The sequence below is a fragment of the Sporisorium graminicola genome, chromosome SGRAM_9 (assembly GCF_005498985.1).
Source record: "Sporisorium graminicola strain CBS 10092 chromosome SGRAM_9, whole genome shotgun sequence".
NCBI classification, from domain to species: domain Eukaryota; kingdom Fungi; phylum Basidiomycota; class Ustilaginomycetes; order Ustilaginales; family Ustilaginaceae; genus Sporisorium; species Sporisorium graminicola.
In genome coordinates, this window is record NC_043739.1 from 592,054 (window position 1) to 620,050 (window position 27,997).

Below are 27,997 nucleotides of genomic sequence, written 5' to 3' on the forward strand. Positions count from 1 at the left end.
ACGCACACCAAGTCGACACAAGCGCAATGAGAAGAAACCGAATCGTTGGATTGCTGGGATTTCGGAATGAAGTGAGTTTTGTTTGTATGAAGGATGGAAGTGCTGTTCTGCGCCAACTCGCGTCCCACTGGTCGCCCTCCTGCCCCCGCAGAGAGAGAGAGAGAAAAGTATACAAGAACGAAGGTAGGGCAGGGAGGACGAGCCTGGGGGCGCCAAGTTGAGAGAACCGTCCGTTGGAACACCGGCGTACAAGCCTCGAGGCAAAAACCAACTTTGAGAGAAGCGTGACCTGATCAGCCCAGCAAAATCCACAGAACCAACTGATAGGTGAAAGCTTCGAAAGAAAGAGGGATGTGTTGCTCCCGAGTAGGATGCATGTGCGCCAAGACGAGGGTCTACGGTTTTGTTTTGGAGTGACCAACAACCGTGGGTCGTTGGAGAGGGAATAGTGTGCGGTAAGGGACAAATGCAAGAGAGAATGGGGAGGTAATACACAACGAACAAAAGACACGACAAACGCAATCATCGATCACACATTATCGAAATGATCCGAACACTTCCTCTTTGAAGAGGAAGCTCACGAATCACCTCAACAGTGTTCTCGACCGAGTGAGAATGCGCGCTTAGTTCATTCGGCGAACGAGAGCGTTGATGGCCTCGCCTCGGTCACCAGTGTTGCCGCCCTCGGTGTAGTGGGTGAGCTTCTTGCCCTTGAAGCCGCCGTTGGGGTTCGACAGCTTGAAGGCCCACAAGAAGTTGGTGACGGCCTTGAAGTTGGGGCCGCAGGTGGCGATCTCGTGGACAATGTCCTCGATCGAGAGGATACCGTACTTGCCCAGGTTGTCCTCGATGATCTTGTTGTCGTTGATGGGCAGACGCTGGCGGTTGACCTTGGCGTAACCACGCTTGTAGACCAGCTCGCGGATGGTCTTGAGGTTGGGTGCGCCGTAGGTGACGTAAGGCTGCACAAGCTGGAGCATTTGCGAGGTGGCCTTGGTCAAGCGAACAAAGACACCGTTGTTGATCTGGAGGAGACGCAGGAGCTGCAGGATCTTGCGCGGCTTGGGGGCGATGTTGTTGATACCACGGAGACGGACAACGAACACGACCTTGGGCTGGCCGGCGACGTAGAAGTCACCCTTGGACTTGGCGGCACGGCGGAGACGGATCTCCTCGCGCTCGGCGGTGCGGTACTCCTTGGTGTACTGCTCGGCACGCTTGAAGATGACCTTGCGCTTGGCGAGGTTGGCCTGTGAGAGGGAAAAGCAAGAGTGGATGCGAATGACGGGTCAGTCAGACAACTGTTGGAAATGCCAATCTTATGTAAACAACAAAAGTGGGGATCACACCCAACATCGCAACTCGCGTAATCCTTCTCCGCCTTTCTTCCTTCCCTTCTGCTACACTTCTTCCCACTGCCCCGGTCGAAGAGCGCAGCGCGATCAAAAGGACAAACCTCAGCCCCGAAAGATGGTATAATTTCGGCAGCATTGTCCAAAGACTAGCCCGAAGTGTTGGTTGTTATGCATCACTGTGTTGATCCTTTGGTCGCAGATCCCTCGTAGGATACCCGCTCTTTGTCCTTCTGCATTCGAGCGCTGCTACGACTTCCTCCTACGTTGTGATTGTTGGATCCCCATGTGCGGGAAAGAGATGCTTACCTTCTTGGACTCGGCGGCCTTGGCGGCCTTCTCCTCACGCGCCTTGGCGTCGGACTTCCTCTTCTTGAGGAGAGTCTCGGGGACGAGAACGTCGTGAGCCGCGGGGACGGTGCTGTTGGGGAAATAGGATCAAAATAGGTGCGAGCAGGTCAGCATTTGCGTCGCTGGGAGAACGAGCGAGGTGGCGTGTAGAGCGGCGATCGTGGCATGAGCAGCTTGAGCGGATGATGGAGCAGTGCAGCAGTGGTTATCGACAAGAGAATGCAGCTGGTGGACGGCGATGTGTGGATGCTGGAAAATGTGATGTGAACGACGTCGCTCTCGTTGGAACCCTGAGAGATGCCATGGCAAGATGATACAAGCAACCGTCGTCGTGTCCAGGCAGTGTCGACGATGCATGAGACGGCAGTGGACTCGGTGCTACTACGGCTCGCGATCCAGTCCCAAATGTCAATAGTAGGCTCGTCTGGCCACGATGACATGGATGGGTCGCAATGCGCAAAGCGGCGGAGCGGTAGTGTGCGTTCTATCGGCGACTGCCTCCATCGTCCTCGATGGCCCGAGGTGCCTTCCATCAACACGTTTCCTGACTAGTCATCGTGGGCCACGCCATGTCGCAATGTACTAGCTTCCTAGCCCTGATAAAACATCTCCGACCGGGCTGCTATCTATCTCCGGAGTCTCAGGTGCTCCCATGTATGCAAGGTGTTGCTGATATGACGTGGTCGATTGTGACTTGATATCGTCGTTCCGGTGCTGCTGAAAGGTATATTGCTGCTCGTCGAAGGTCGATACTGCTTCCACTGGTACCGCTGCTGATATGCTGTGAATCGCATCACTCCTGTGTGAATGATACGTACGTTCGAATCTGAGCCGACATTATTCTTGACGGAAAAGGGGATGGTGATGAGGAGGTGGTGATGGAGACGAAGAGGTTGCGAGGTTTCGATACAGAAGCACAGGACGAAACGCACACTCTGGCTGGCTCGCAAATCTCGAACTCTTCTGGCTGTGTGGCTGACTTGGCTGTTGCAAAATCGACTTTGACTGGCTGGGCTGCCTCGTTGTAGATTCGGTCGCCTTTGCGAATTTCTCCAACGAAAAAACTCTCAAAACAGCTTCATCCACACTGCCTGTTTGCAACCTTGAATTTTATTTATGCTTGCACACGGCTCTTTCAAGCCATCTCCAAGGCATCGACAGCTACCACCGCTGCCGAATGGCTCTCACCAAGGCTGGTCTCGGAGGCAGGCGACCCGCCAGGGAGCGAGAATAGAATTTGGAGCGCGGAAATCCGACTTGAAAATTTGAATTCCTCGTCGATTTACCTTATAGTTTGCAGCCAGGGCTAATTTACCCTGATCACATGAAGTCCACATTTCGGCCGAGCTTTGGTAGGGTTTGAATGCTTATACCATGTTATGTAATGCAGAGATGGTCGACGGTGCGCTCGGATCAACAGTGGTGAAAGGCATGCACGTTGATCAGTCGGTTGCTTGGACCCTGAATCGGCATCTGTCGCACCATCGACTCATCAACTCCACAGCTTCGAAGGGCATCAAGGAATCGAGCGACGGCCACCACCCTTCACCAGCAGTGGTGCGCACCAAAAGATTGATAGGTGTACTCGGCATTGACAGCTCAACGACAAAGGGTTCACCTGAGATGACGACGACCTTCAACACATTGACGCCGAGCCAAGGTGCGTCTGATCGTCCTTGCCTATTCGTAGCCACATGACGACGGCTAATGTGCGACTTTTCTCTCTTCTCTATACGTGCCACAACAGAGGCGGATCGACAGCTTGGTTCTGCAGCTACAATAGCGTCCAACGCCAGCCCAACAGCAGCGGCATTGCAAGCGCTCGAGCAGTATAAGAAGCGCGACTCGTCCAAAGGTGTGTACATCGTTCCAGGGCTGGTCGAGCCCTCGTGAAGTAGCCCATTGCGCACTGACTCAACTAACCTTCACCTTGCCTTCCCTTGACCACGTCCCTTTGCCGTCTCGCAGTCGTTGTTCGGTTCAAAGCGATCGGCAATGCTCCCATCATGAAGGTGCGCTCTTATCACACTGGCCCCAACTTATCATAACAACGCTTACGACCCATTATTGACACCCTACCCGCTTTTTCTGACGCTTAGAATAACCACTTCCGCATCACAGCATTCAACCGCTTCCAGGCCGTCACCGTCTTCTTGCGCAAGGAGCTCAATTTCAAGCCCACCGACTCACTCGTATGTAGACCTCTCCTAGCGTCGTGCGGTCTCTGTTGGTAGGAGCGGACCTCTGATGCTCTCACGTACCTTTTCGCTCCGACAGTTCTTGTATATCAACGCCTCCTTCAGTCCGGCGCCAGACGACACTGTGGGCAATCTATACAGGGTAAGCCGGGATCACACTATCTCACCTCTCGTGTAGGGCTGGAAGCTGACCTGTCTTCATCCAATCCGTCTCATCTCTCGCCTTTCTTGCTGCACAGTGTTTTGGCACGGAAGGTCATCTCATAGTCAACTACAGCACGACCGCTGCTTGGGGCTAGACGCTGCCAGTCCACACTCTTCGACTCCATCTTGATACCCGAGGCCCACCGTGTCCCCCTCAATCAACTTTTATCAATCCTTATGCGCATCACAAAGACTGAAAATTGGCGAGTCGACATGAATTCCCTCTCACACGTTCACTCTTCAAGGATGGGTATGAAAGATGACGAAAATTGGCATTCGGAGGCAATCTACAAGGACAGTCAGTCGCACCCTGCACAGGTCGCACTGATTGGTTGACGCAGAATACAATCGAAAGGAATCGCATAGAGGAAGAATTTCCGTAAGCAATCGTTTAGTACACCTCGAGAACGTATCGCTCGTCCTCCTTGAGAGCCTCCATCTTCTTCTCAGCCTGGTCCTTGGTGAGACCCTTCTTGACGAACGCACCCACGAGCGCCTCGTGGATATCGGGCACGGGCCACGTAGGACCGCAGACGAAGAAAAAGCCCTTCTGGCCCTCTTCGATGTCCTCGTCGTTGACCAAGCCGTCCTGGAGCACGACTTCGGCCTTGCCACCGGCGGCCTCGAGCTTCTCGATCTCGGGGCCGAGGTACTGGGTCAACAGGTCGCCGTCCTCGAGGATCTTGTGCTGGATGTACACTTTCTTGCTCGTGTCACGCGAGAAGGCGAGGCCCATGTGCTGGATGACGCCATCCTGCGTGTACGCCTCGAGCTCCTCGCCGTACAAGTACTCAGAGGAACGGTAGCGCGAGCCAAAGTAGTACACCAGCGGACCGACGTCGACGCCCTGCGCCTTCTTGTGCGCACGAGCCTGGATGAATGCACGGAAGGGTGCAGCACCCGTTCCCAGACCCGCCATGATGATCGGCTGCGAGTCAATGGGAGGAAGCTTCATCACTGAGGGCTTGAGCGACACGGTCACCTTGGCACCCGGCTTGAGCTCCGACAGGTAGCGCGTACACTGTCCGTATCGCGGGCTGCCACTAGGAGTCTTCCAGTCGACGGTGACGATGAGCAGGTGCACCGACTCGCCCACGGCCGACTGAGCAGAGGCAATCGAGTAGTGACGAGGCTTGATGGGCTCGACGAGCGTCAGCAGCTGGTCGACGGGCAGACGCGCTGAGGGGAACATGCGCAGCACATCGGCGTACGTCAGCGTCTCGATCTCCGAGAGCTTCTTGAACGTCGACGAGCCCTCGGCGGAGCTGATGAAGCGCAACCAGCGTGCCTCGTCGCGGTTGGTGGCCAGCTTGCCCAGTTCCTCGTAGAAGCGCTTGGGCGGCTTGCCAAAGATGTCGAGGTTCTGCTGCAGCGTCTGGAACACGGTGCGGCTCTCGTGCTTGCCGGCCTCGGTGAGACTGGGGGCGTTGATAACCTCGTCAGCGTCGAAGCCGGCCCATCGGATGAACTCGGCGACTTCCTTCTCGTCGTTCCAGCCGTGCACACCGAGCGCCTCGCCGACCTCATACTTGAGGTCGGTGCCCTTGGTGCTGAGCTCCATATGGAAGACGTTTCGGTCGTAGTCGACGGGGGTGAGGCGTCGGTTTTCGGTAACCTCGACGACCCAGGTCTTCTCAGGTAGGTCGGGTCGGAGCGAGTCAGTTTTGGTCTCGTAAGCCTCGGAGAAGAGGTGCTGCCAGGCGGACTGCGCCCAGGTGCTGCGGAAGGGAGCCACCTCAACGCCGACGGTAGCCGCGTCCGGGTTGGGACCGAATCCGTTGTAGCGGATCTGGGTGGGTCGCAGAGGAGCGTTCTGCTCGGCCTCCGAGAGGGGTTCAGCCTTCGACCACTCTTCGTCGCTGAAGGCGTGGAGCTGGATGGCGCTCTCGGCAGCCGTAACGAGACCCTCGACGCCGTCAATGCCGACGGGTGCGGTGCCGAGCACGCGCTTGAGGAAGGCGGCGAGAGCAGCGCCGGACGTGTTGAGCTGGACACGCAGGACCGCAACGAGGAGCACGGCGGCAGCGATCTCGGCGGGGACAACGTTGTCACCGACCTTGGCCTTGCCACCGCTGGCGTTGGCGGTCTTGGTGTTGAGCTTTTCGACGACAGCGGCAGCATCAACGAGGAGGAGGCGGGCACTCTTCTGAGCGAGAACACGCTTGTCCTCGGCACGCAGCTTCGAGTCGAGCTCGGCGACTTCCCAGCCTGGGGTGTTGAAGATGACGGTGCCGCCACGAACGAGCGACTGGAAGGGAGCGTAACTCTTGAGCGTGGTGGCTGGGTCGCTGACGACAAGCACCATGGCGGCGTTTTCCTCGGCGGCAAGCACGATGGGGGCATCGGCGGCCGACTCGGGACGGCTGGAGAGAATAATGTCGGAGCGGAGGATGCCTGAAGCCTCAAAGTTGTCGTAGCGCGAGAGAAGGCGGGCGTGGAGCTGCGTGTCGGCGCCTCGGTCACGGATGGCACGAGCGGTGAGCTGAGCGAGAGGTGCGGTGGGGCTGGTCTCGCCGTCAAAGAAGGTGACGACTGAAGCACCCGAAAGAGCGAGAAGGTCGGCGTGGCTCTCCTCGGCCTCGTCGAGCACATCTTGCAGCCTAAGGGCAGCCTTGTGGTTGGCACCGAGCGTCTCGAGTAGCTTGTGAAGCTCGGCAGCTGTCAAGTCCTGGCCAGGGGCAAGGGCAAGAGGGAAGACGTGCGAGGGCACGTCCGAGTCGGCAAACTCGCCGGCAAAGACTGAGGAGACGATGTCCTCGTAGAGCTGGCCAGAGGCAGCGCCGCCAGCAACCTCCTCGAGGATGTGGAGGCTCTCGACCGACTTGGGGAGGGCGTTGCGCAGGTCAGCCTCGTCCCAGCCCCGCAGGCTGCGAACCGAGAGGAGGGCGACGTTGTGGCGGACGGCAGGCGGTAAGGTGACGAGGACGGCACGGGCAGCCTGGCTGAACGAGCCGCTGGGGACGACGAGCACCGTCTTGGCCTTGGGCGAGCCGGTGAAGAGAAAGGGCTCAGGAACGTCGACCTTCTGGCCCTTGGTGGGAACGTTGAGCGTGCCCACCTCGCGACCGGCGAAGGCGCCGTCAAAGACGTGGACGACATTCTTGGAGGACAGGTAGGCGTACTGGGCAAAGTCGACGGCCTCCTGGCGGGTGGCAGAGAGGAGCACCTCGAACGAGTCGCCGAGAGCGGCGGCGGCAGAGAGGACGGAAGCATAGTCGTTGCTGATGGACAACTCCTGGTCCTGCTCGGCAAAGTGGCTGGCGGCAGACACCTGAAGGACAAGCTTGGCGTTGTCGGAGCCGTTGTAGGCGGCAAGGGCGGGGGCCATGGCGGCGAAACCGGTAGCGTTGGTGAGCGCAGTGACGACCTTGGCGGGCTCGGTGGAGGAAGAGCCGCCCTTGGCGTTCAAATAGCCGATGATGGCGTTACCGGCACCGGAGCGGGTCTGCATCTTGAAGACGGAAGGGCGACCCTTGAACCAGCCCTTCTCAGCAGCAAGCTCGGCCTCCTTCTCGCTGAAGGCACCAAAGCCACCGTTGGCCTGGCTCTCGTAGCTGAAGATGGCGGTGCTGTTGCCATAGGCGATCGAGTCGATGGCGGCGGTGCTGGTGAGCTTGGTGCTCGAGACACCTAGCAGCCAGGACTGGGCAGCAACCTTGGCGGCGAGTTCGGCCTCCGAGGGACCGTTGATGGTGCTGAGGTCCATGTGGGCATCGACATGCTTGGCACGGTTGGCCGTCGAAGGCTCGGGGACGGCGGTGTTGGTGGGCTGAGCGTTGACGAGTCCGGCGAGCTTCTGACCACCGGCCGTAGCATCGACGCCATTGGGAGCCGCGTGGCCAGGCAGCTCGGCTTTCGGAGGAGCAGCAGGGCCAGCACCCTTGGCATCGACCTTGTCAAGCTGCTTGGAAGCGTGAGGGTCGACGCGACCGGTGCCGATGATGCCAGCGAGAGGGGCGGAGGCATCCTTGGCAGTGACGGCGGTGGAGGTAGACTTAGCATCGCCCGAACGCAGCTTGGCGTCCGAGACCTTGCGCTTGATCGACTTGTTGGACTTGTGGGCGGGAGCAAAGGCAGCGCGCGAAAGGGCGAGCGTACCTGCGCCGATGGCAAGACCACCGGCGAAGATGGCAGCGCTCTGGTAGAGCGACTGCGACGAGGTGGCAGCCATCTTTGAAGGAGTGTGTGTATCTACGAATACGCACACGCACACGAGATATGGGGGATGGTGTTGAAGGAAGAAACGCCAATGCGAACCTCGTCTACTGATTCATAGCCGCCAAACTTGACTCGACTCCGGGGCGTTGGGGTTGTGCGGCGAACGAGCTGCACCAGAGTGTGCAGGATGAGCACAAGGGTCTCTCTCTCGGGTGAACGCCGCCTTTTTTTTCCAACGCGAGAAGAAATGAGAAGATTGCGAAGCGAAAGGCTGGACGACTCTCAGTCTAGCGCCGAAGAGGCGCGAGGCAGCACAGCGCAGTCCAGTGTTTACCGGCTTTGCGATTGGCTGAGGTGAGCTCTGCAGCTGTCAGCCAGCTTTTGAAGCGGCGGAAGAAACTCAAATGGCGCAATTTCAGGCTCGAATTTGCTCACTTTTCGAGATTCTTTTGGAACCTGCGGACATTGACCATAAGGCCTAACATTAATATAAAGGAAAAAAAGTAAACTGACCTACTCTGTCAGACCTAAAAAGCGCAACACCCACTTTCTTCGAAAAAAAGTCTCTTTTTTGGTCCTCTTTTTGTGTCACGATATTTTCAAAGTACTTGACACTTTTTTTATGAAAGTCGAAATGTAGCAAGCAAATGATTAGATCCCGTCCCAAGCGGTCGAACGAGCTTGAACACTGTATGGGAGGTACCGCTCACGCTCACAAGCTTGCGTAAGCAGCATTGACGGTGTTTGTCTTCTCAACGAGGGCGCTTGGCCGCTTCTAGCGGAATATGCCCCAAGTGCATTACCGCACCCACCTCCAAAGAAGATTGTCGCTTGCAACATATGCCGAATGAGCTCAGTGAAGAGGCTTGCAGCCCAGCTGTCGCTGTAGTTATGCAGTACTCGTTTGCAGATCCTAATCATCGATCTTCAACTACGGCTCGTGCGGTCGGTGCAGATGCGAGCTCGCTCGTTCCTGGGCGGCGTTTCCAAATATAGACCAGCTAGCTGCTGACAAGGAAAGCGAGCGAATCTAGTTGGAAGGCCGGGGTAAAAATGCCCGTTCCTTTTTGCAATTCGAGCTGCTGTGCTCCAAAAATTTGGCAAGTGGCAGAGATTGTCGGCGGCCGGCCTTGACGCCGTTTGGCGGTTTCCAGGGTCATTTCCGCCTCTGTCGGAATTGCGGCGATTTTCTCGCACAGATGGAAGTGTCTTAGTGATCTTCGGAACGGATTTCCGCTCGTTCATCAGAGGTCGGCGCTTCTCTGCCTCTCTTCTCTGCCAACTTCGCCTTGATCTACGCTTCTGGCGATGGCGATGGCTGCGTGACAAGGCGAAGTTGGCAGAGAAGAGAGGCAGAGAAGAGGAGAAGCAAAGAGCGGAAAATCGCCGCAACAACAGGCGGCGTAGATCAGACAAGGCTCTTCCGCCCCAGCACCGGTCCACACACTCTTTTCTCTTGTCGCTCCGTCTCTTCTTCTTCTCAGTGCCCACCCAGCTCAAGGTGGACCAAATGCAGGAGCTCGAGGCACAGCAGTCCGGCTCTGCGGGCCCAGACAGAGTGTATAAGAAGGACGGGTGATCCGAAGAGATGAGAAGGTGCGTGAGCGTCTCTCGTCTGGTGTGATTCGATGAAATCATGTTCTCGAAGCGAGGCTCAATTTCCAATAGGATATGCAGTACCGACAACCGTCAACGGCGTTCAAAAACTCCCCTCTCTACTGTAGCACATCCTCGCTTCGGCCTCCTGCTGTTGCATGTTCCGACGTCTTTGCTCATCGACGCCTCTTCGCTTCGACCTTTGAGCTGAAGGCTTTTATCTTGACTGCCTCTGCGTCTATGGGTTCGTCTCTCGATTCGCACAATCTCCAGATCGGAGCGTCGCATGGCCACTTCTGCAAAACGTCAAGCTGCTCCTCCATCTCGAACTCTTGTAGTATCATTTCCACCACCAACTCAGCATTCAGTCCGAGCGGCGCACACGTCGAGGTGGCCATTGTGATCACCACAACATAGTATACTGCTCATCATGTCGGCTACTGTGGTGACCGTCCCAGTTACGGTGACTGCGAGCGCCTCCGTTGTCGTAGTCACCTCAACAATTGCCGCTTCTGATGTTCCCGGCTACACGAGTGTACCAACTTCGAGCGCCACGGCGAGCGCCACAGCGAGTGCTTCGAGCTCTTTCGCTTCGGCCAACGGCGCTTCTTCAGGCACCAACTCTTCCTCCAACCATTCGTCGACTCCCATCGGCGCGATTGTCGGAGGTGCGATAGGAGGTGTGGCACTGTTTGCGCTCTTGGTCGTCCTGGCCTGCCTCTACAAGAAGCGTTCAAATGCCAAAAAGAAGGCACAAAATCCCTTCCCTGACGATGCAGAAGAAAAAGGGCCAGCCGTCATTGCAGGCCTTCCTCCCAATCCATCGGGCTCAGGGCTGCGTCGCACCTCGGGCAACTACAGCAACTCGATCATCATGACAGATGCAGGCTCCACGATGCCGTTGCTCGATACCGACCCGTCCCTCTACGGTCGTTCCCAATTCAACGCTGCTGGTACCACGTCCGATGCACGTTCGACACACATTCACAGGCCTTCTACCACTTCTCTCACACCCAGCTTTATGTTGGGCTCGGTGGCGTCATTTCCTCATTCGCATGGCAGCCAATACGCCCAGCCGATGACGGGTGCCTCCTTCAACGGCCAAGATAACCCCGTCTCTTTCGCTGGCGCTTATCCTGATGTGCACCGCACTGCTTACTATGAGCCGTACGTTCCTCCTGGCGCGGACCCTCGGGCCATGCCCACCTACTCGATGGCTGGTGCATCAGCAGCGGCTGCATACCATAATGGCAGTGCTGCCGCCAACATGCCAGGCTCTTCGCCGCAGGGCATTCCGGGCATGTCGAGCCTGCCAATGGGCGCGGCAGCTTCAGACTATGCTGCCGCTAGCGAACTGGCTCGCATGCGTGGTGTGACTCGAGATGGCAACATCGGCGACCCTGCTTGGTCGGGTGCCGTTTCACCAACTCAACCCAGTAGCCGCCGAGGCTCGAACACGAGTGCCCTCGTCACGCCTCCCACTACTTCTCCGCTACCAGAGGCATCAGGGCCGTCGCGTAGCGAAGTCGAAAGTTTGCATCCCCGCCGAGGTCCAGCAGCTGGATCCACCGGTTACCAGTCCAACCTGAATGCTATTCCCGGCTCTGTGGCTGCCTCCGAGATGGCGAGCGCCGAACAGCACTCGATGCACTCGAGTGAGTTAAGTAGCCAAGGATATCGCAGCATCCCGCCCAAGCTTCCATCCATCCCTGCTTCGAGTCCCCTCATGGTGCAAGATGCCACCTCGTTTGTACCTCTCGCGTCCCTGTCGGCCGGTGCTGATCTGCCGACTGTACAAGGCGCAGCCACTCCTCGATTGACAGCCGAACCAGGCATTGACTCGTTCCGATCCAGCGATCCATCCAACGGCGGCACAGTCAACAGCGATGGGACATACAACACATACACCGGCGCGACCAAAGGCCAGCTTCGTGTGGTCGGCTCGAACGGTACGCATGGTCGAGGCCCACCAATCATCGTCGAAGAAGGCGACCACGTCAGGCCGCCTCAGCGAGACATGAGTGGCGATTCCAGGACGGACGAGTTTTGGGTGGATGCGCAAGCAAAGCTGCAGCTGGGAGCGGCAGGAAGGCGGGTTGGACAACATTCGTCCAACAACAGCACGTCGAGCATCAACAAGACGGGCAGTCGCTTGATTGAGATGCTCGACGTCGACGAGCAACCGCGCGTGCCCGACTTGGTGACAGGAGGGGACAGCGAGGTGTCCAAGCACACCGCCTCGCCAACGCGACCACCCTTCTGGAAGGAACGCAGCCGATCGGCTCAGTCGATCACGAAGGTCTTCCGTAGCTCGCCCCTCTTGAACGCCAACAACGCGCCCTCGCCCGCATCGCCTGCCAGCCACTCCCGCGTCAACGGGTTTGCTGCTGCGCTCGGGTCTTCTCGTGAGCGTGTTCCATCGCTCGATCTGGGCGGGCCTGTTACTGGCTCTAACTCTGGCTCGGCGAATCCGAACTCGGTATCGGCGGAATCTCCCAACAAGGACGGAGACGCCGACATGTGGAAGGAACCGTCCAAATCAAAGCCAACCAGCGCACTGCGAAAGTGGACCACCAAGAAGACTTCGAAGACGACTTCCAAGCATGGAAGCGCCGACAACGAAGTGGACGTGGATCAACTCTTCAGGTGATGCATTCCAAACGCTGTATCTTTTCTAACACTGTACTACTATCTCTGTCAACCACCATGCTGTTGTCAACTAGCCATATTAGAGAGGATCTCGAATACGTCGTGTTTTCTCTTTCCCTCTCGCATCATCGAAAGGTAGGCCGATATCGGGCCTGAGAATAGCGGGTTCCGACCCGATTGTGTTTCAGCGATTTCGGTCGAGCCAAATCGTTCTGCTGGAACCGACAGCCTCGGGACAATCTCATCGGAAGGTCGGACCCGCAACTCCGTGGCAAACTCAAGACATGCAGAAAAACACACACACACAGACGCGCAGAGACAATAAAACCTTTGAGACAATCGACCAAGAGCCTGCTGCTCTTTCCTCTGCGACTGCAAGCCATGGTCCACACGACGTATTTTCGCTAAGCGAACAGAAGCAAAGCACTGCAGAGGGCGGCAACTCCAATTGGGAAGACCAGACGACTGCAGCGCCGATCAAGCCGGAAAGGAAGAGGTGAAGGATCTCGAGTGCCACTCTTCTTGATTCGACGTCAGCCAAGACTTTGCCGCATCGCGATGTGCAGGCCCTCGAAATTTGATCCGCCTCGCGTGATATCTTCTCTTCCAGAGAACTCTGACTGTAGTGCTGAGACCGGTGATTGCAAGGAGCAAATACAGGCGGCCTCTAGGAGATCGAGAGGTAAAAACACACACAGACACAGACACGGAAACACGCACCGGACTCCCTGTATTGGGCGGAAGGCGCAAGAGAGCACAGCAAGGTCGAGTCGAAGAATGTCGTTTGTTTTTGATTTTCCCTTAGTTGTTCTGGTTGAATTCAAAGTGTGCTGCGACGCGAAGTCGATCCCCCGCTTCCGTGTTGCCGCTGTGCCTCGCTCTCTGAGGGACAAGAGATGCATCTCGAAATTGCGTTGGATTGCAAAAGGCGAGGGATTCCCGGCGGCGACTCGATTACATCGATGCGGACCAGCGAGAAGCCTTTAGTTAGGCCACCGTGCTCTAGCGCTGCCACCCAGAAGAGCCTCATCGAAATCAGGAACCAAGACCAACGGGCCACTTGCGATCTACGTTGGCGGGAAGGGTCAGGGACAAGTTGCCCAACAGCTGAAACAGGCGGTAATCTGTGGGAGAGGCAGCCTAGGAAGGGGCTTGATCTTGTTCGCGCCTGTGCGCCAACATTCTTCTCGTCTAAACACCAGCGGGGCGCGCCCAGTGTTGTTTGCAGTGTGTGGGATGTGGCAGACAGAGGAGAGAGGGAGAGAGGAGCACGACGATGCGCCAAGCCTCGAAGAAAACGTCAGTCACGCAGAAAGAGGTCACCTTATCAACTTCGGCCAAGCATCCGTTCGTGGAGCTGGCTCTGTGCTCTCACCGCTTGCCACTGTCACGCACATCACAACGCTTCGGAGCTTGCTTTGCAGTGGGTCTCTTGAGCAACTTCCCTCTGCTGCATTGTATCGTCAAAGAGCTGCGAGCTGCGAGAGAAAGAGGCGTTCGATGTTGATGTGCTCGGAAGAAACGCTCGGGCATCAACAAAAGCTCTGTGTGTGTGGGTGTGCGGCTGTGTTTTGAAATGGTTTCTGCTGCTGCTGTTCCTTGTGTGGCAAGTTCGAGCGCTCTCGGCGGATCCGGTGTAATTGTGCGCCTCTGTTGAACTGCCCTGAAATTTGGATTTTCTCCTCTTTCTTCTTGCTAGTGTGTTTTTGTGTGTTTTGGAACGACAATCACCGACGACCCTGAAGTGCACCCCTGTTTTCCATGCTTTTCACTGTTGTCCCTGACTTCCGCTTCTGCCTCTGCCTGCCCTTCTCGTCCTTGTGCTCCTATTCGACCTCGTGTACCGCAACGTTTCGAGAGCTGTTCTACCCATTGCATCAAAAGTTGAGAACTGCGCTGGGTGCAGCTGATGGACTTCCACCGTCCGAAATCAATCTCAGCCCATCACACCACAGCACACCGCATCACAGCACCTCACCACAGTTGATGCTGCTCTTGCGCCTGATCCAACTAAGCACATCAAGTTGTGGTCCCGTCGGTGCCTGTTCCGCCTCTATCTCTGTGTGAGTGTGCGCTTCCCGTTGCTAAATGCACGAGCTGATTAGCAGCGGACGGCCCTCGTTCCAAAAGATGAAAATAAAATAAAATATATCGGCACGTTGTAGCCTTGCACGCTGTGTTTGGCAAGCACCGATCCTCAGCTCCCAGCGGGTCTGAGCCAAAACTTGCCTGCGCCTGAACACACAGCCTTCTCTCCATGTCTCTCTGCGCCGCCTGCTGCCTTGTTTGATTCTCATCTTTCTCTCTCTCCTCCTCACTCCCTCTTCTGCCTCCTCTACCATACACGGCCATTCTCCTTTCTCATCCGGCCATCTTCATCCTCATCTTCGCTCTCATCCCTTCTTCTCCATCTCGTCGTTCTGCTTCTTTGATTCTCGTCCGGTCCACTGAACGATCGCGGCACCGGCAGCGGCAGCAGCAGCAGCAGCACACCGTCTGCCTTTCTGACTCCCTACCGCCATCGCTGATCGGTGTCGGTACTGTAGAACGATAGGATAGCCATACTTCGTGCACGCGGACAATCGCCGTTCTTTCATCATCGCCGGCGAGGCCATCCATTCCATCGTACTCAAAACAAGATGCAGCTCCTTACCCGCTTCGGCCTCTTGGCCGCCATTCTGGCTTTTGTCCAGATGGCACACGCCTTCTCTGTCACCGTCACCTCGACGTCGTGTACCACCATCTACTTCACTCTTACCCTCACAACCGCCGAGACCAACAATGCTGAGTTCCTCGGTATCTATCAGGGCACCTCGCTCACCAACCAAATCTCCGAGGTCAATTTCACCGGCTCTTACACCAACACCAACACCGGCCAGTTCTACGCAATCTTCGATCCACCCATCGCCACCTCGGGCGTGCAGCCCTTGACCTTCCGTCTGCTCGACGCAAGCGAGACTATCATTTCCGCCTACAATTCCGTCACATTCTCGCTCAACTTCCGGTGCGGTGCTGTCCTCACCACATCGACCTCCGCTGCCAGCTCAGCCACCAGCACCCCCAACCCTGGCTCGAACTCTAATTCCGGCTCCAACTCGAACTCAGGCTCCAATTCTGGTTCCAACTCTGGTTCTGACTCTGGGTCAAATTCTGGCTCCAACTCGGGGAATAATGGCTCGAGCGCAGCGAACAACGCCAGTACCAGCTCTGGCTCCTCGTCATCGACCGGTGCTATCGCTGGTGGTGTTGTGGGTGGTGTCGTTGCTCTACTCATTATCGGTCTCCTTGCGTTCTGCCTCAAGAAGAGGAAGAGGCAGCAGCGCGCCCAGCAGAGTCGTCTCCGCAATGACGAGGCCGACGAGGCCGCTTTCCGCGCTCCCAACAACAACGACTCGACCGCTTCCCTCGCCACGGCTCCCGAGAACGTCAACACGCCCATGATGCGCGATGTTTCGACCAAGAACGTCTTTGCCGACCCCACCACTTCTGCTGTGTCGGGTGCGCCATCGGGTACCTCGACCTTGTTCAGTACCAACAACCAGACTACCTCGAAACCCTCTACCGGCTCGAAGATCGGTGCCGGTGCCGGTGCCGGTGCTGCCACCGCTGCTGCTGCGGGCGGTATCGGCGCTGCTGCCATTGCCGCTCGCAAGCAATCGCGTGAACACTCGCGTTCTCATTCGCCTGCGCGTGCCTCGGAGCTGAGCCCCTCTGCCGAATCTTTCAAGGGCATACCAACCTCGCAGACGCCGCCCCCCGTCCCTGCACTTCCCGCTGCTGTTGCTCCTGCCGCTGTTGCCGCTGCCGCACAGCCGGGCTCGCAAGACTCGGCGCCAGCCTCAGATCCGACGACGGCAAGTGCTTCCAACAAGTCCTCGACCGCGCCTGGTGTCGCTGGCGCTGCTGCTGTTGGTACTGGCGCTGCTGCTGCTGCTGCTGCCAACAAGTCGTCGTCGGAAAACAAGGACAAGGACAACAAGGCCAAGGCCAGCAAGTGGGGCTTCAAGCGTGCTTCCAAGGACATGGGCGGCTCGAGCAAGCCTCCCTATCCACAGGCCGTTGCCGAGCCCGCTCCAGCACCAGCACCAGCACCAGTACCAGCACCCGCACCCGCATCTACACCCGCACCTGCTGCAGCGCCCGTGGCCACCGCTAACACCATCACCACACCATCACCGCTCTCGAGCACCTCCAGTGAGGTGCCCGCTTCGCCATCACGCTCGTTCAAGGTGATCCAGAAGCAGCCTTCGCCCCTGCCAGCATCGGCAGCTGGGCCCAGTAGTCCCACGACCTTCTCCCCTCGGTCGGGTCACGCTACACCCGCTGGCTCGATTCGCGGCAACAACTACTCGCGTGCGCCCTCGGTCGCGTCCATGTCGGCTGGATTCGCAGACGCGCCTCCTCTTCCGTCGGGAGCCGCTTCGGTCTCGTCGGCACCGGCGGGCGAGTTTGGCGGCAACATGGCCGGGATCGGAGCGGGTCGCTCGTACGCGGCTTCATCGGGCAACTCGACCAAGTGGCACCAGCAGAGCTACAACATCATGCCCAACTTCAGCCACCGCGCCCTGGCACGCTCGACGCAGCTAGAAGAGGACCTCATCTTTGGCCAGCTGGGCATGGGACTTACGCCACCACCTGGACCGGCAGGCAACGGAAGCGAGTCTAGCAGCTCCAAGAGCCGCACTGATCCATTTGGCGATCGTTAGAGATGCCAAAGTGAGCTGCAGTCTCGTTTCTGTCCAGCATCTGGCTTGGTATCCCTTGTTCTCAAAAGGTCTGCGGCGCATATGCATTTGTCTTTTCCTCTTCGTCCTTTTATCTTGGGTCTACTGTTGAATCCTTCAACGGCTACCACCAGTCTCTTTTTCCTCAGAACAATCACTTTTTGTCTCGGTTGTCTTGCTTTCCCTCATTTGTCTTTGTCTTTTGCACAATCATTTGGTTTTATCAGAAGGTATGATTTCTTTTGTGGGGGTTTACTTTTGTGTAGAGCGAGAGGGTTAGACGGTGTGAGATAGGCGCAGGAAGGAGGAGAGGTTGGGGTCGAGGGTGGGGTTGTGGTTTGTGATGGAGAGCAGTTGGTGCGCGTCGAGGTTGGCGGGGTAGTCGGAGGAGCCAGTGGATTTGACGAGTCTTCGGTCGCGTTTGAGCTTTGCGATGCGGGAAGTCGAGTGTGCGAGGTGCTCCGACTGGTGCGCTAGGGTCTTGGAGAGTTCGACGATGTGTTCTGCTTCGGGTAGGAGCATTTGTTCGAGCTCGGTGATGTCTGCGTTCATGCCGAGGCCCATGAGGTCGACGGGCTGGTCGGGATTTTCAGCACGGAGGAGGGAACCTTCCTCCTCGAGGCGCCAGGAGAGCATGCTGCTGGCCAGGTCCCGGCGGGTGGCGGTCGAAGCGGCAGCGGTCGAGGCGGTCAGCGAGCCTTGCGGGAGGCGAGCGAGGGGGGGTACGAGGCCGGACTCGAGTTTGGCGTCGATGCGGTTGAGAGCGCGCGTGAGGCTGTCAGCGACCATAGAGCGAATATTTTTGGGCATCGAGTTGAGGAGCGGGATGGCAGTACGCCAGATCAGACCGCCTTCGGATGTGACGCATTCGCGCTCTTCCACACTGAGCCTGCGCCATTTACGCAGTCGTTCCCTCTCGCTGGGCCAGCCTTTGCGCTTGGCTTTCTTACGAGAGCTGTTGCGTTGTCGCGCTTCGTCTTCCGACGAGAGGGCTTGTTCGTCGTCATCTTCGTCGGCGGACTGGGATGCCGAGTCGTCGTCTGTCGCAGAGGCACCGTCGATGAGCGACACGTCCGAGGCGGAGTCTGGATCTTGATCAGGTCTCGAATAGCGTGGTGCTTGGGATGGTCGGCCCTTTGGCAACCCGAGTGGCGGCTGTTTGGGCTTGTTGACGCTTCCGGGAGGTCGACCGCGACGTTTACCCTGAGCAGTTGACATTGATGCGTCGGCGGCAGCGGCAGATTTCTTAGGTGGACGACCTCGACGTTTCGACTGGTCAGAGAACGAAACGCTGTTTGGTGGCGATGCGAGAGTGCGACTACCTGGAGTGGAGAGGATCGACTTGGGTGGACGACCACGCGGTCGAGGCGCTGCAGCACCGTACGACGTGGACGCAATGCTCGTATCTGCCGAAGCCAGTGCCATCATAGACGGTGTGGTGAGCGCATGTTTGGGTGGACGACCGCGCTTCCTGGCGGGAGCAGCTGCTGGCGTCGAGGAAGCCAAGGTGGAGACGATCGAGTAGTCTGCCATATCTCTGCGTGATGATGGCCGGGCAGGTGTGGGTGCGCCGAGGGTGGAGCTGAGTGATACGTTTGCTGCTGCGGCGTGAGGACGGCCTCTTGGACGCGGAAGGAGCGTGGAGGATGATTCGTCCCACTGTGCATCTGGCCTGTGCTTTCTCGAAGGCGGCATTGTGACGGGAATTATATGAAATGCGAACGAGGAGTTGGATGTGACGGTCAAAGAGAAAGGACGATCAGTGTTGATTGCTGAAACTGTCCAAAGGCGCGATTTTGGACGGCAGGCAAGTCTGTGATTTCAGAGAAGCAATGCAGGGTTTTGCAGCAGAAACGCGTCGAGGAAGGGCGAGACGCGCCGCTTCCCCTCGTCTCTCCACTTTTTCTGTCTTTTGGCGCAACACTGAAATTCGATTTACCACCACCACCATCACCATCATTACCATCATCGACAACATCACGGCTCGCACTTGGATCACCCTCTCGGAACCCCCTTTCACCGCAAACGTAGACCATCCATAGCCACGTACTCGAAACAATCATGAGCAGCAGGCCATCAGGCTCGCGCGGCGGCAGTGTCGCCAGCAATGCAAACCAGGCAGCTCTAAGAGCAACTGCATCAAATCGATTTGCGGATCGTCGACAAGAGCGAATGCGTGGTGCAGGTACTGCCGTAGCAATCCAACGTGACTTTCAGTTCAAACTGCCGCAGAAGCGACCGACAGCCGCACCCACGCCCAACCCAGATGCATCTGCATCTACTTCCAACGACTCTTCCTTGACCAAGCGCAAACCGGGCCGGCCGCGCGGCTCGGGTCCAAAACAAAAAGCTGCTGCAGCCGCAGCTGCGGCCGCGGCGGCCGAGGCATCCTTCGACGCTGGCTCCGATCTCAACGCTTTCTCGCCGCCCCCACTGCATGATGAGCTGCTCTACTCGCCTCACGCTGATGCGTCCGGAAGCATGGGTGTAGGACGGCGCATGGCCAGACCAAGAACTTCAGCTCCTATCAGCAGCACGCCCGCTCCATCGCGCATTAACAAACAGACTCAGCATCGCACAGCCTCTTCAGTCGCTCCTTCGCCGCGCAGAGGTAATGACGTCTACGACGACGAAGAGTTGGGCAGTCAGATCGGCGACTATTCGGGTTCGAGCGCCGATGCTAGTGCTGGTGGCAGTGCGGGCGGCGCTGGCATGGTTGTTTCGCCACCAGAGTGGGATGGCGGAATGGACGGCGTGGACGAGTCGTTGCCCATGATCCCATCGCCCGCGGCATCTTCTCATGTCGACTCTTCGGTGCGCCGTATGAGGCCGAGCATCGGAGGTGCCAGTGCGTCTCGACTCAGCATTGCATCGCATGCAGACTCACCAGCAGCACGCGCAGCTCAACGCAACCTCGACGCACGTCAACGTCACCGACAGGGCAGTCCAGGCACGCAGAGGATCTCAAAGCAAGCGCCACTGGCCACAGCAGCAGCAGCCAAAGCGCGCGGTGGTAGACCGCCGTCCAAATCAGCAGCAATTCCATCTCGGCGTGCACTGATCCAAGTACCCACCGAGATCGAGGACGAGACGGTCATGGATCGCACCATGCTCGAACGTCAACGTCGAGCAGCCTCCATCTCGTCCGCACGAGCAGCGCGGCCCGGTCGCGAGTTGCAAAAACGGCTCAAGCGTGCTCTCTCGCTCGTCTTTTCTGCCGAAGAAGCCGCCGACCCAGACGACCCGGATGCCCCTCCACCCGGCAAAAAACGCAAGTCGGCCAAATACCTCAACGATGTCGACATCATCTGGTCCATCGTCGACGAAGAGCTCCGTAGCGCCATCGAAGAGCAACCTGCCAAAGCGCCTTTCTTGGCGCTCAAAGCACTGCGCAAGTCGGTCCGCTCCAACTTTTTGAATCTGAGCGAGAAGACGGATAACCGCACGACGCTCATCTCGCAACTGATGCGCGCGAGGAAGCAGAAGCGGCTCTTGAGGAAGGAGGTGTTTGCCAAGCGCAGCGAGTTGGCCAAGGTGACAGTCGAGGCGGGCGAGAGGCAAAAGGAATTGGATGATTGGAGTAAAGAGGTCAAGGACGTGAGGAGGTGTAATGCGTTTTTGCTCAATCTGCAGCATCAGGCTGCGGCGTGGGCTTGACCGGCGGTCTCTCTAATAGAATGCCAATCATCGCAACAGTAGCAAAGTGTGTGTCTCGAAGGGCAAGAGCTACGCTAGAGCAGGGTGAGACAGGTATGTCTTGGTGAAAAGACCGAGGGTTGAGTTTTCATTTCGTCGACGTGTCAGCATTACATGCGGGCGAGTGGATTACGAGGGCATCATGTTATGTGAGAAGGCAAGCTTTAGTTCTCGCGCTTGATGATGATGGCCGAAGCGCCGCCGCCGCCGTTGCAGACACCGGCGCAACCGTACTGGCCGGGCTTGAGGGCGTGGGCGAGCGTGACGACGATCCTGGCGCCGGACGAGCCAATCGGGTGGCCGAGCGACACACCGCCACCCAGCACGTTGACCTTGCTGGCATCGAGGCCGAGCATCTGGTTGTTGGCGAGGGCGACGGCGGAGAAGGCCTCGTTGATCTCGAACAGCGCGATGTCGTCCTTGGTCAGGCCGGCGCGCTCGAGCGCCTTGGGGATCGCATATGCGGGAGCGATGGGGAAGTCGATAGGCGCACACGCCGCATCCGCAAACGCCACAATCTTGGCCAGCGGCTTGGCGCCCAGCTTCTCCACCTCGGCCGCGGATGCCAGCACCACCGCACTCGCACCGTCGTTCAGCGTCGATGCATTCGCCGCCGTGATCGTGCCGTTCTTGTCAAACACAGGTCGCAGCGTGGGGATCTTCTCCAGCTTGACGTTCTTGTACTCCTCGTCCTCGCTGATGACCACATCGCCCTTCTTGTCGCTGATCGTGACGGGAGCGATCTCGGCCGCGAATGCATTGGCCTTCCACGCTTCCGCAGAGCGTCGGTACGACTCCACCGCGAACGCGTCCTGCTGCTCTCGGGTGATCGAGAGCTTCTTGGCCGTGTTTTCGGCACAGTTGCCCATGGCAACCTGGTTGTACACGTCGAACAGGCCGTCCTTGACGATGGCGTCCGTGGCCTGCACGTGTCCGTACGAGTTACCGCGAGGGAGGTAGTAGCTGTCGGAGTTGACAAAAGGGCAACAGAAGAGCGGGGTCAGTATTCAGAGTTACATTGCCATGCGTCAGACCCATTCGATCGGCTCGGGTTTTCCTGCAAATTGCTCGACTCCCCCCACTCAACAAGCCGAAGAAGCAAGCACCCATCGCCATGGACTCTGCGTCGACAGTAGCGCCACGCGAAACCGGCAATGCGGTGCCCTTCTATATCGGAGGGGCAACGAGGTTCGACCCACTTGGGGAAGCAGACCAACACGGCGGGCCAGCCGGCTAATGTTTTCCCGCATGTTAAGCCACTAATTTAGGGTTGGCCCGAAACGGCGTGACGAAGGCCAAGCTGTGCCGGTAGCTGCGTATCCTTCGATTTCCGGTGTTAAGCGAAAGCGGGAGGAGAGTCAGAGCCAGACAGAGACTCCAACAATCAACGTGGCCCAGCGCTCCTCAAGCCATCGAGACTGTTGATGGAGGAGCCGATGCAAACGAAGCTGTGTGTCGTCGTTCAAAGCTGCCAACGATGATGATTGGCGATACTTACGGAGCGTTGGACATGGACTCCATGCCACCAGCGATCATGATACCGCGCTGACCCAGCGCAATGTTCTGAGCCGCAAGCGAGATGGCCTTCATGCCAGAAGCGCAGACCTTGTTGATGGTGGTAGCCTCGGTGGTGTCGGGGCAGCCAGCCTTGAGAGCAACCTGACGAGCGGGCGCCTGGCCGACGTTGCCCTGGAGCACGTTGCCCATGTAGACCTCCTCGATCTGGTCCGGCTTGAGCCCGGCGCGTTCGATGGCGGCCTTGACGGCCACCACGCCGAGCTCCGGAGCGGTGGCCTTCTTGAGCACACCGTTGAACGAGCCGATGGGCGTTCGTGCGGCGGAGACGATGAAGACCTCGTTGATCTGCGACTGTTGCGTGCCAAAAGAACCCAGAAGAGGAGGAGGAGGAGGAGCAGCAGCAGCAAGCGGGTTGGGTCAATACTTTGCATTCCGGCGACTCTTTGGCGGTGCGACGTGTGCGCGAGGTGAGGGCGACCAAAACTTACCATGATTCTAGCTGTCTGGGTGAGTCGTGCGACGGCGTTAGGATAGAAAGCTGGCATTGAAAGGTCGAGAAGGAAACAAGGCCGAGTGGAGCGAATGAGTGTTGGGTCGGAGAATGGGCAGGCAAAGGTGGGGGAAGAAAGCGCAACCAATCGATCCAGTATCGATTCTGCACCACTGCCGCGAAGAACCGTACGACTTTTGGCAGAACGCACGCGCCTCGCCAACAGGGAGACACAACCATGTCACCCCATTTTTCCCACCGTCTGCGCAGTCGAGCTTGTGCGCTGCGTGCGCTTTCTTTCCGTTGCTCTCCGTCGCAAACGCGTCCAAAAGAATTTGTCTCTCCATGTGAGATTTTCCCCTACAAGATTGCCCCCACAAGCTCGCCGTCCAACTTGAGCTTCTGATCTACAACATCCTTCGAAGACCGTGCCTGCCAGCGTAAAAGGAGCACACGCGGAAGTCAGGCATCACCGTACAGTACAGAGACGAGAATACAATTACATTGAGCTAGACATGAAAATTTCGCTCGGTGTCATGGCACAAATACACGGGTGTCTCAAAGACCGCTCTTTCACTTGGCAATCTGAGCCTTGTTGCCGTTCGAGGAAGAGCTCGAGTTGGAGTGCATGCTCGACGGACCTGTCGAAGCATACAGTGAAATGGCGGATAACGGGAAATTCCGGCGCTCGCCTCCCCCTCCCCCTCCCCCTCCCCCTCCCCCTCCCCCGGGCAGAGGTGCCATAGGGCGTTGGTGTTGGTGACTCTGCGGACCGGGCGATTGCGCTTCAACACGAGCCTGCAACTGCTTGGCCACCGCCTGCACCTCTTTTGACAAGCTACTCGAATGCCTGCTTCCGTTACCACCGTGCTTCACCGCCACACAAGCTCCGCCAGCTGCAGCGGGCGATCCTCTTGAAATAGTACCTGAACCTCCTCCGCCGCAATACGATGGAGAAGCGGTGGATCTGCCCAGCGCAACATCGACAAGCGTGGCACTGCCGCCGCCGCCGCCAAACATGCTCTGCGAAGTGCTCGGCCTCGGAGACACCGAAGATGTGTACGGCGTACCAAAAGGCGACTTGGACGTGCGCCCCGATGGGCTGTCTCGATCATCGCATTGATGACGATGGCAAGCGTCTCGACGCACAAATGACCTCCCACAATTGCCGCATCGAAACTTCTTGCCCGGTGTGCCCAAACCCAGCGACACCAGCCCTCCTGTATCGCCGCCAACCACCTCCTCGGGGTCACCATGGATGCCCGGTTCCGCCTCATTTTCGTGGATGCTGGCCACATGGCGCTGCAGATCGTGCTTGCGGCTGAACGAGCGCCCGCCTTCCGACTTGCAGCTTGGATACGGGCATGCAAACGGCTTGGCGCGCTTGGGATCCGGATCGTGCGTAGACAGATGTGTGTTGAGGTTGTAGGCGCGCGCAAACGCCTTATCACACTTGGGGCACGGGAATCGCTTTACCGGACCTGATCGTGACCTCGAAGCTGGCGAAGCAGACGAAACTGGCCGTGATGGACCAGCGCTATTTTTCGAATCCGGAACAGAAGCGACGGCAGCCCCTTGCTCCCTGGCAGCGGCTCTCGCCAGCTCTTGCGAAGCGCGCGCAGCTGCAGCAGCTGCAGCCGCCGCCGCTGCCTGCTGGATTGCCTTTTGCGCAGCCTCGCCATGCTCATCGCCCAGACGCTTAATGGCAGCAGCCAAGGCACGCTGGTCTTCGCTCGTACCACTGAGCAAGTCGGCATCCGCATCGATTCCAATCGCTTTGGCAGCCGCAGCTAGATCGGCACCCGAGAACGGCTCTGGTTTGGTAGCTTGTGGCACAGCAGCTACAGTGTCCTGAGCATCAATGTCGGCAATGAGCGCATCAGCCGCTCTCTCCTCCTCTTCTCTCGTCATAACAGAAGTGGAGACCGGTTCCTTCTTGACAGGCGCGGAACAGGAGTCCGTAGGTGACGTCGGTGTAAGAACTGCCGCCTCCTTGAGCACTCGATCGTGGTTCTGCGGGAATTGGTATTGTGCAAATGTGTTCTGAAAGCCTGTACCGAGCGGTACTGGTGCGTCGATCGATGTGGGTGCGTCCGAGATGATCGTGGAAGGCAACGTGGCTCCCGATGACGGTGCCTGCACAATTCCGGCGGATTGTGGTCCTGCGTTGCCATGCGTGTCGAGAGCGCCGAGCGCCGCATTCTGAGCGATGACGGCGTCTGCTGTTGCTGCTGCTGCTGCTGCTGCTGGATTAGGAGCAGAAGGCGCTAGTGCAAGGCTGTGTGTCATAGGCGCCTGGTTGTTAATGTTGCTGTTGCCAACGACGGAGTTCGAGGTAGATTGAATCAAAGCTTCCACCTGCGCTTGTATGGATTGTGCGTCGAGCATGTTGCCAGCAGTTGATGCATCGACGACGCTGGTAGGTGGAATCGGCGCTGCAGCTGGAGATGGCCCTACGGGGGCAGCCATGCCCATATTGTTGCTGATGGTAGCCGAGAGGTCCGGTAATCCAGCTAGGCCGGATGCAGCGATTGCCGTTGCTGAAGCAGCATCGGTTGATGTCACGCTAAGTAGGTCCGTCTGAGCTTGGTGGCCGGACGCACCAAAGGGCGGTGTGGGCAGCGCATGATGGGTAGCGATCAAGGGTGCTGAGGCGATGGGTGCTGGTGGAAGCTGCACTAAACCATTGGTGAGAGGGATGCCGGCGGTGTTGTTGATGATGGAGGAGGCCGGTGACGTGGCCGTGGCCGACGGACCACGCCCCGAGGGATGTTGCTTCCGTGCAATGATGAGCTGATTGCGCAAGTCGGCCCAAGCTGTCAACGTATGCGAAGCAGAGTTATACGATGTCAGCGCTTTCTATAATCATCGCGAAAGCAGAAGCGACTGCGGCACGACTGCGGTAGCCAGGGTCCTGGTGACACCTGAGCATGGCAGAACGCTTTTCCTCCATCGATCGCACCGCAGAAGTTGTTGGAATTGCGACTCACCTTGTGCAAACACAAGCGCTTCACTGGGCCGCTTGGTGTGCGAAGTGATGTTTGCGTCTGGTTGCTCGCTCGCTCGCTCGATAGGATATGGTCGAAGCTTGAAGCCATAGGATGGATTGCGACGATGCTGACCAAGATTCGGCTGTGCGCAGCAACGGCAGCAGCTGTAAGCGACTAAAGCCAAAAACCTTCGTGAGAGCTCTCTCTTCCAGAAAAATTCGAGAATTTCCACTTTTTTTTTTTTGTCTGCCAGCCTTGCCTCCCCGCAAAAAGGCACTCTCGAATGCAGGGTTACATTGCACGTGACCTTGCACAGAAACCCGCACGAGAGAGAATTGCCCCTTGGGCTGGGAGAATTCAAAGCTTAACATCTTCAAAAAGTATTCACTCAAGGGTGCTTCCTCCAACGAGGAGCAAGTGCTGGACAAGACCCTCGGTCACTTCAGCAAGGGCGGAGTCCGGATCCGTTGGTCCGAGAGACACATCCCGGGAACCAGCAGCACAAAAATGCTAGGCCGGGTTGCCTTTGCCATTTACCAAACACCAGACACCGAAGGAAGGCACTCGAACCCATTCCTCGCGTGACCACGTGTGGAAGCTGGAGTCGCAAAGGCAATACCTGTCTCGAGACGACATGTCGCAGTCGCTCACCATTTTTGGTGGGCTCGCTGACAGCGGCTAGGTTGTAGACAGCCGCACGATGCTTTCAAGAATCCTCCAGTAAGGCCACGAAAGCGCTAAACAACGATTGATACAAGGTTGCCCGGATGGCCAAGAGGAGCAGGTATCTGCACAGCCGGCTCGCGTGTGAGTGTAAACCAGTGCGTTGCCACCAATGCACAGCTTGTCATGATCGCGAGCTGCATGTCAAACGTGTCGTGGCAAGGTTGCACTCCCTTGTTGGTGATGTGGTTCTGTGTGTTCTTCGGAAGCGAACCTCGTTTGCAGCCGAGCCTGCGCTTCGAATGTTTTTCGGCACACGCGACGATGCGAGCGACGTTTCGCGACCCAAATGCATTTTAGACTACATTTCTGGAAGGCCATCGGAATCCGCCTCGAGCCGTGCCACTTGTGGCCTCTTCTGAGGATGGAACCCCAGTTGAATGGCATACTGTCTCCCTCCGCGAGCGAGATAGAATCGAAGCTAAGCTCGAGCGTACCACGGTCGGTCGGTGCGGAGGTGAAAATCTCGCAGCGCAAATGCAGAGAGAGTTGCTGCTGGCGAGCGTGTGAATTCTTGCTGCGGCGTGACTAATTTTAAGCTGTGCAGCTGACAGAGGTCACAGCGCTCTTTTCTCTCTCTCTGTGCAAATCACCGAGCTGGTGTTGAAACAGGCAGGCAGGCAGCTCGGTCACTCTGCCGTTTCCAGCGCTTCCCTCGCGTGGCCAGCTAGAAAAAGAGAGAAAGAGAGAAAGATCGACGATTGGGCGCAGAATTTCAGTGTCTCGCTCATTGACAGCAGGCCAACCCCCTTTTTTCGAATGCAAATCGGACGCAAACGCAAATCCCAAATGAGACACGGCAAATCCTGAAAATCCTTGAAAAATTCCAGAGGCAATTTGCGAGTCTCTTCGCATGCCTCGCTCCAGCTCGCGCCTTTGCCTTTTCTCTCCGCCTCGGCTATGTGTCTCAAGGCAACGCGGCGGCCAAGTGGCGCCGGCGGCGGAGCAGCCACCTAGCCAGGGAGCCTCGACCAGGGAGCAGGCAAGCCGAGCAGAACCTTTCGCAGAAACTCTTTTGCTCTGCTGCTGCAGTCCTTTGCGATTTCTGTTTGTTTGCAGCAAGTGGTGACTATGGAACCGAGTTTTTATTTGACTTTCTCCTAGTGGTCTCGAGCGAGCTCTAGCCGTCGTTCTGCAGGATTCATGCTAGGGCAACAGTTTTTCGTCTCTTTCATTCACTGTTCTTCTCATAGAGGCGTGCAGTCCAGAGAGCGAGTGCACAGGCGCTCCGTGGCTCTGCATAGTTAGTCGGCCCATTGCGATGTGGGCTGCATCCTCGCTTGGCCTTCGCGCCGTCGATCCTGCTTGGTTGTCAAGGCTCTCTCACACACACTGAGGAGGGACCCTC

General features: G+C 57.6%; 9 protein-coding genes across 9 annotated transcripts; 4 read left to right on the plus strand and 5 right to left on the minus strand.

The window, feature by feature from the left end:
- Positions 1–623: 623 nt before the first annotated feature.
- EX895_006579 (uncharacterized protein) lies at positions 624–2,541 on the minus strand (the record flags this gene model as incomplete). The annotated part of the gene is made up of 3 exons (XM_029887170.1): positions 624–1,250; positions 1,662–1,773; positions 2,522–2,541. 3 exons carry the CDS (start codon positions 2,539–2,541, stop codon positions 624–626), a joined length of 759 nt encoding a protein of 252 aa, XP_029736662.1.
- Positions 2,542–3,326: 785 nt separating this feature from the next.
- On the plus strand, positions 3,327–4,200 carry EX895_006580 (uncharacterized protein; the record flags this gene model as incomplete). The annotated part of the gene is made up of 6 exons (XM_029887171.1): positions 3,327–3,363; positions 3,451–3,558; positions 3,672–3,715; positions 3,803–3,895; positions 3,981–4,043; positions 4,141–4,200. 6 exons carry the CDS (start codon positions 3,327–3,329, stop codon positions 4,198–4,200), a joined length of 405 nt encoding a protein of 134 aa, XP_029736663.1.
- Positions 4,201–4,496: 296 nt separating this feature from the next.
- On the minus strand, positions 4,497–8,276 carry EX895_006581 (uncharacterized protein; the record flags this gene model as incomplete). Its single annotated transcript, XM_029887172.1, has 1 exon — positions 4,497–8,276. The coding sequence occupies one exon, from the start codon at positions 8,274–8,276 to the stop codon at positions 4,497–4,499; it is 3,780 nt and encodes a 1,259-aa protein (XP_029736664.1).
- A 2,013-nt stretch (positions 8,277–10,289) lies between these two features.
- Positions 10,290–12,509, plus strand: EX895_006582 (uncharacterized protein; the record flags this gene model as incomplete). Its single annotated transcript, XM_029887173.1, has 1 exon — positions 10,290–12,509. The coding sequence occupies one exon, from the start codon at positions 10,290–10,292 to the stop codon at positions 12,507–12,509; it is 2,220 nt and encodes a 739-aa protein (XP_029736665.1).
- A 2,638-nt stretch (positions 12,510–15,147) lies between these two features.
- Positions 15,148–17,214, plus strand: EX895_006583 (uncharacterized protein; the record flags this gene model as incomplete). Its single annotated transcript, XM_029887174.1, has 1 exon — positions 15,148–17,214. One exon carries the CDS (start codon positions 15,148–15,150, stop codon positions 17,212–17,214), a length of 2,067 nt encoding a protein of 688 aa, XP_029736666.1.
- Positions 17,215–17,705: 491 nt separating this feature from the next.
- EX895_006584 (uncharacterized protein) lies at positions 17,706–18,927 on the minus strand (the record flags this gene model as incomplete). Its single annotated transcript, XM_029887175.1, has 2 exons — positions 17,706–17,735; positions 17,806–18,927. The coding sequence occupies 2 exons, from the start codon at positions 18,925–18,927 to the stop codon at positions 17,706–17,708; spliced, it is 1,152 nt and encodes a 383-aa protein (XP_029736667.1).
- A 366-nt stretch (positions 18,928–19,293) lies between these two features.
- EX895_006585 (uncharacterized protein) lies at positions 19,294–20,889 on the plus strand (the record flags this gene model as incomplete). Its single annotated transcript, XM_029887176.1, has 1 exon — positions 19,294–20,889. The coding sequence occupies one exon, from the start codon at positions 19,294–19,296 to the stop codon at positions 20,887–20,889; it is 1,596 nt and encodes a 531-aa protein (XP_029736668.1).
- A 203-nt stretch (positions 20,890–21,092) lies between these two features.
- On the minus strand, positions 21,093–22,991 carry EX895_006586 (uncharacterized protein; the record flags this gene model as incomplete). The annotated part of the gene is made up of 3 exons (XM_029887177.1): positions 21,093–21,891; positions 22,427–22,797; positions 22,935–22,991. 3 exons carry the CDS (start codon positions 22,989–22,991, stop codon positions 21,093–21,095), a joined length of 1,227 nt encoding a protein of 408 aa, XP_029736669.1.
- A 518-nt stretch (positions 22,992–23,509) lies between these two features.
- On the minus strand, positions 23,510–26,580 carry EX895_006587 (uncharacterized protein; the record flags this gene model as incomplete). Its single annotated transcript, XM_029887178.1, has 3 exons — positions 23,510–25,752; positions 25,927–26,068; positions 26,578–26,580. The coding sequence occupies 3 exons, from the start codon at positions 26,578–26,580 to the stop codon at positions 23,510–23,512; spliced, it is 2,388 nt and encodes a 795-aa protein (XP_029736670.1).
- Positions 26,581–27,997: the final 1,417 nt, after the last annotated feature.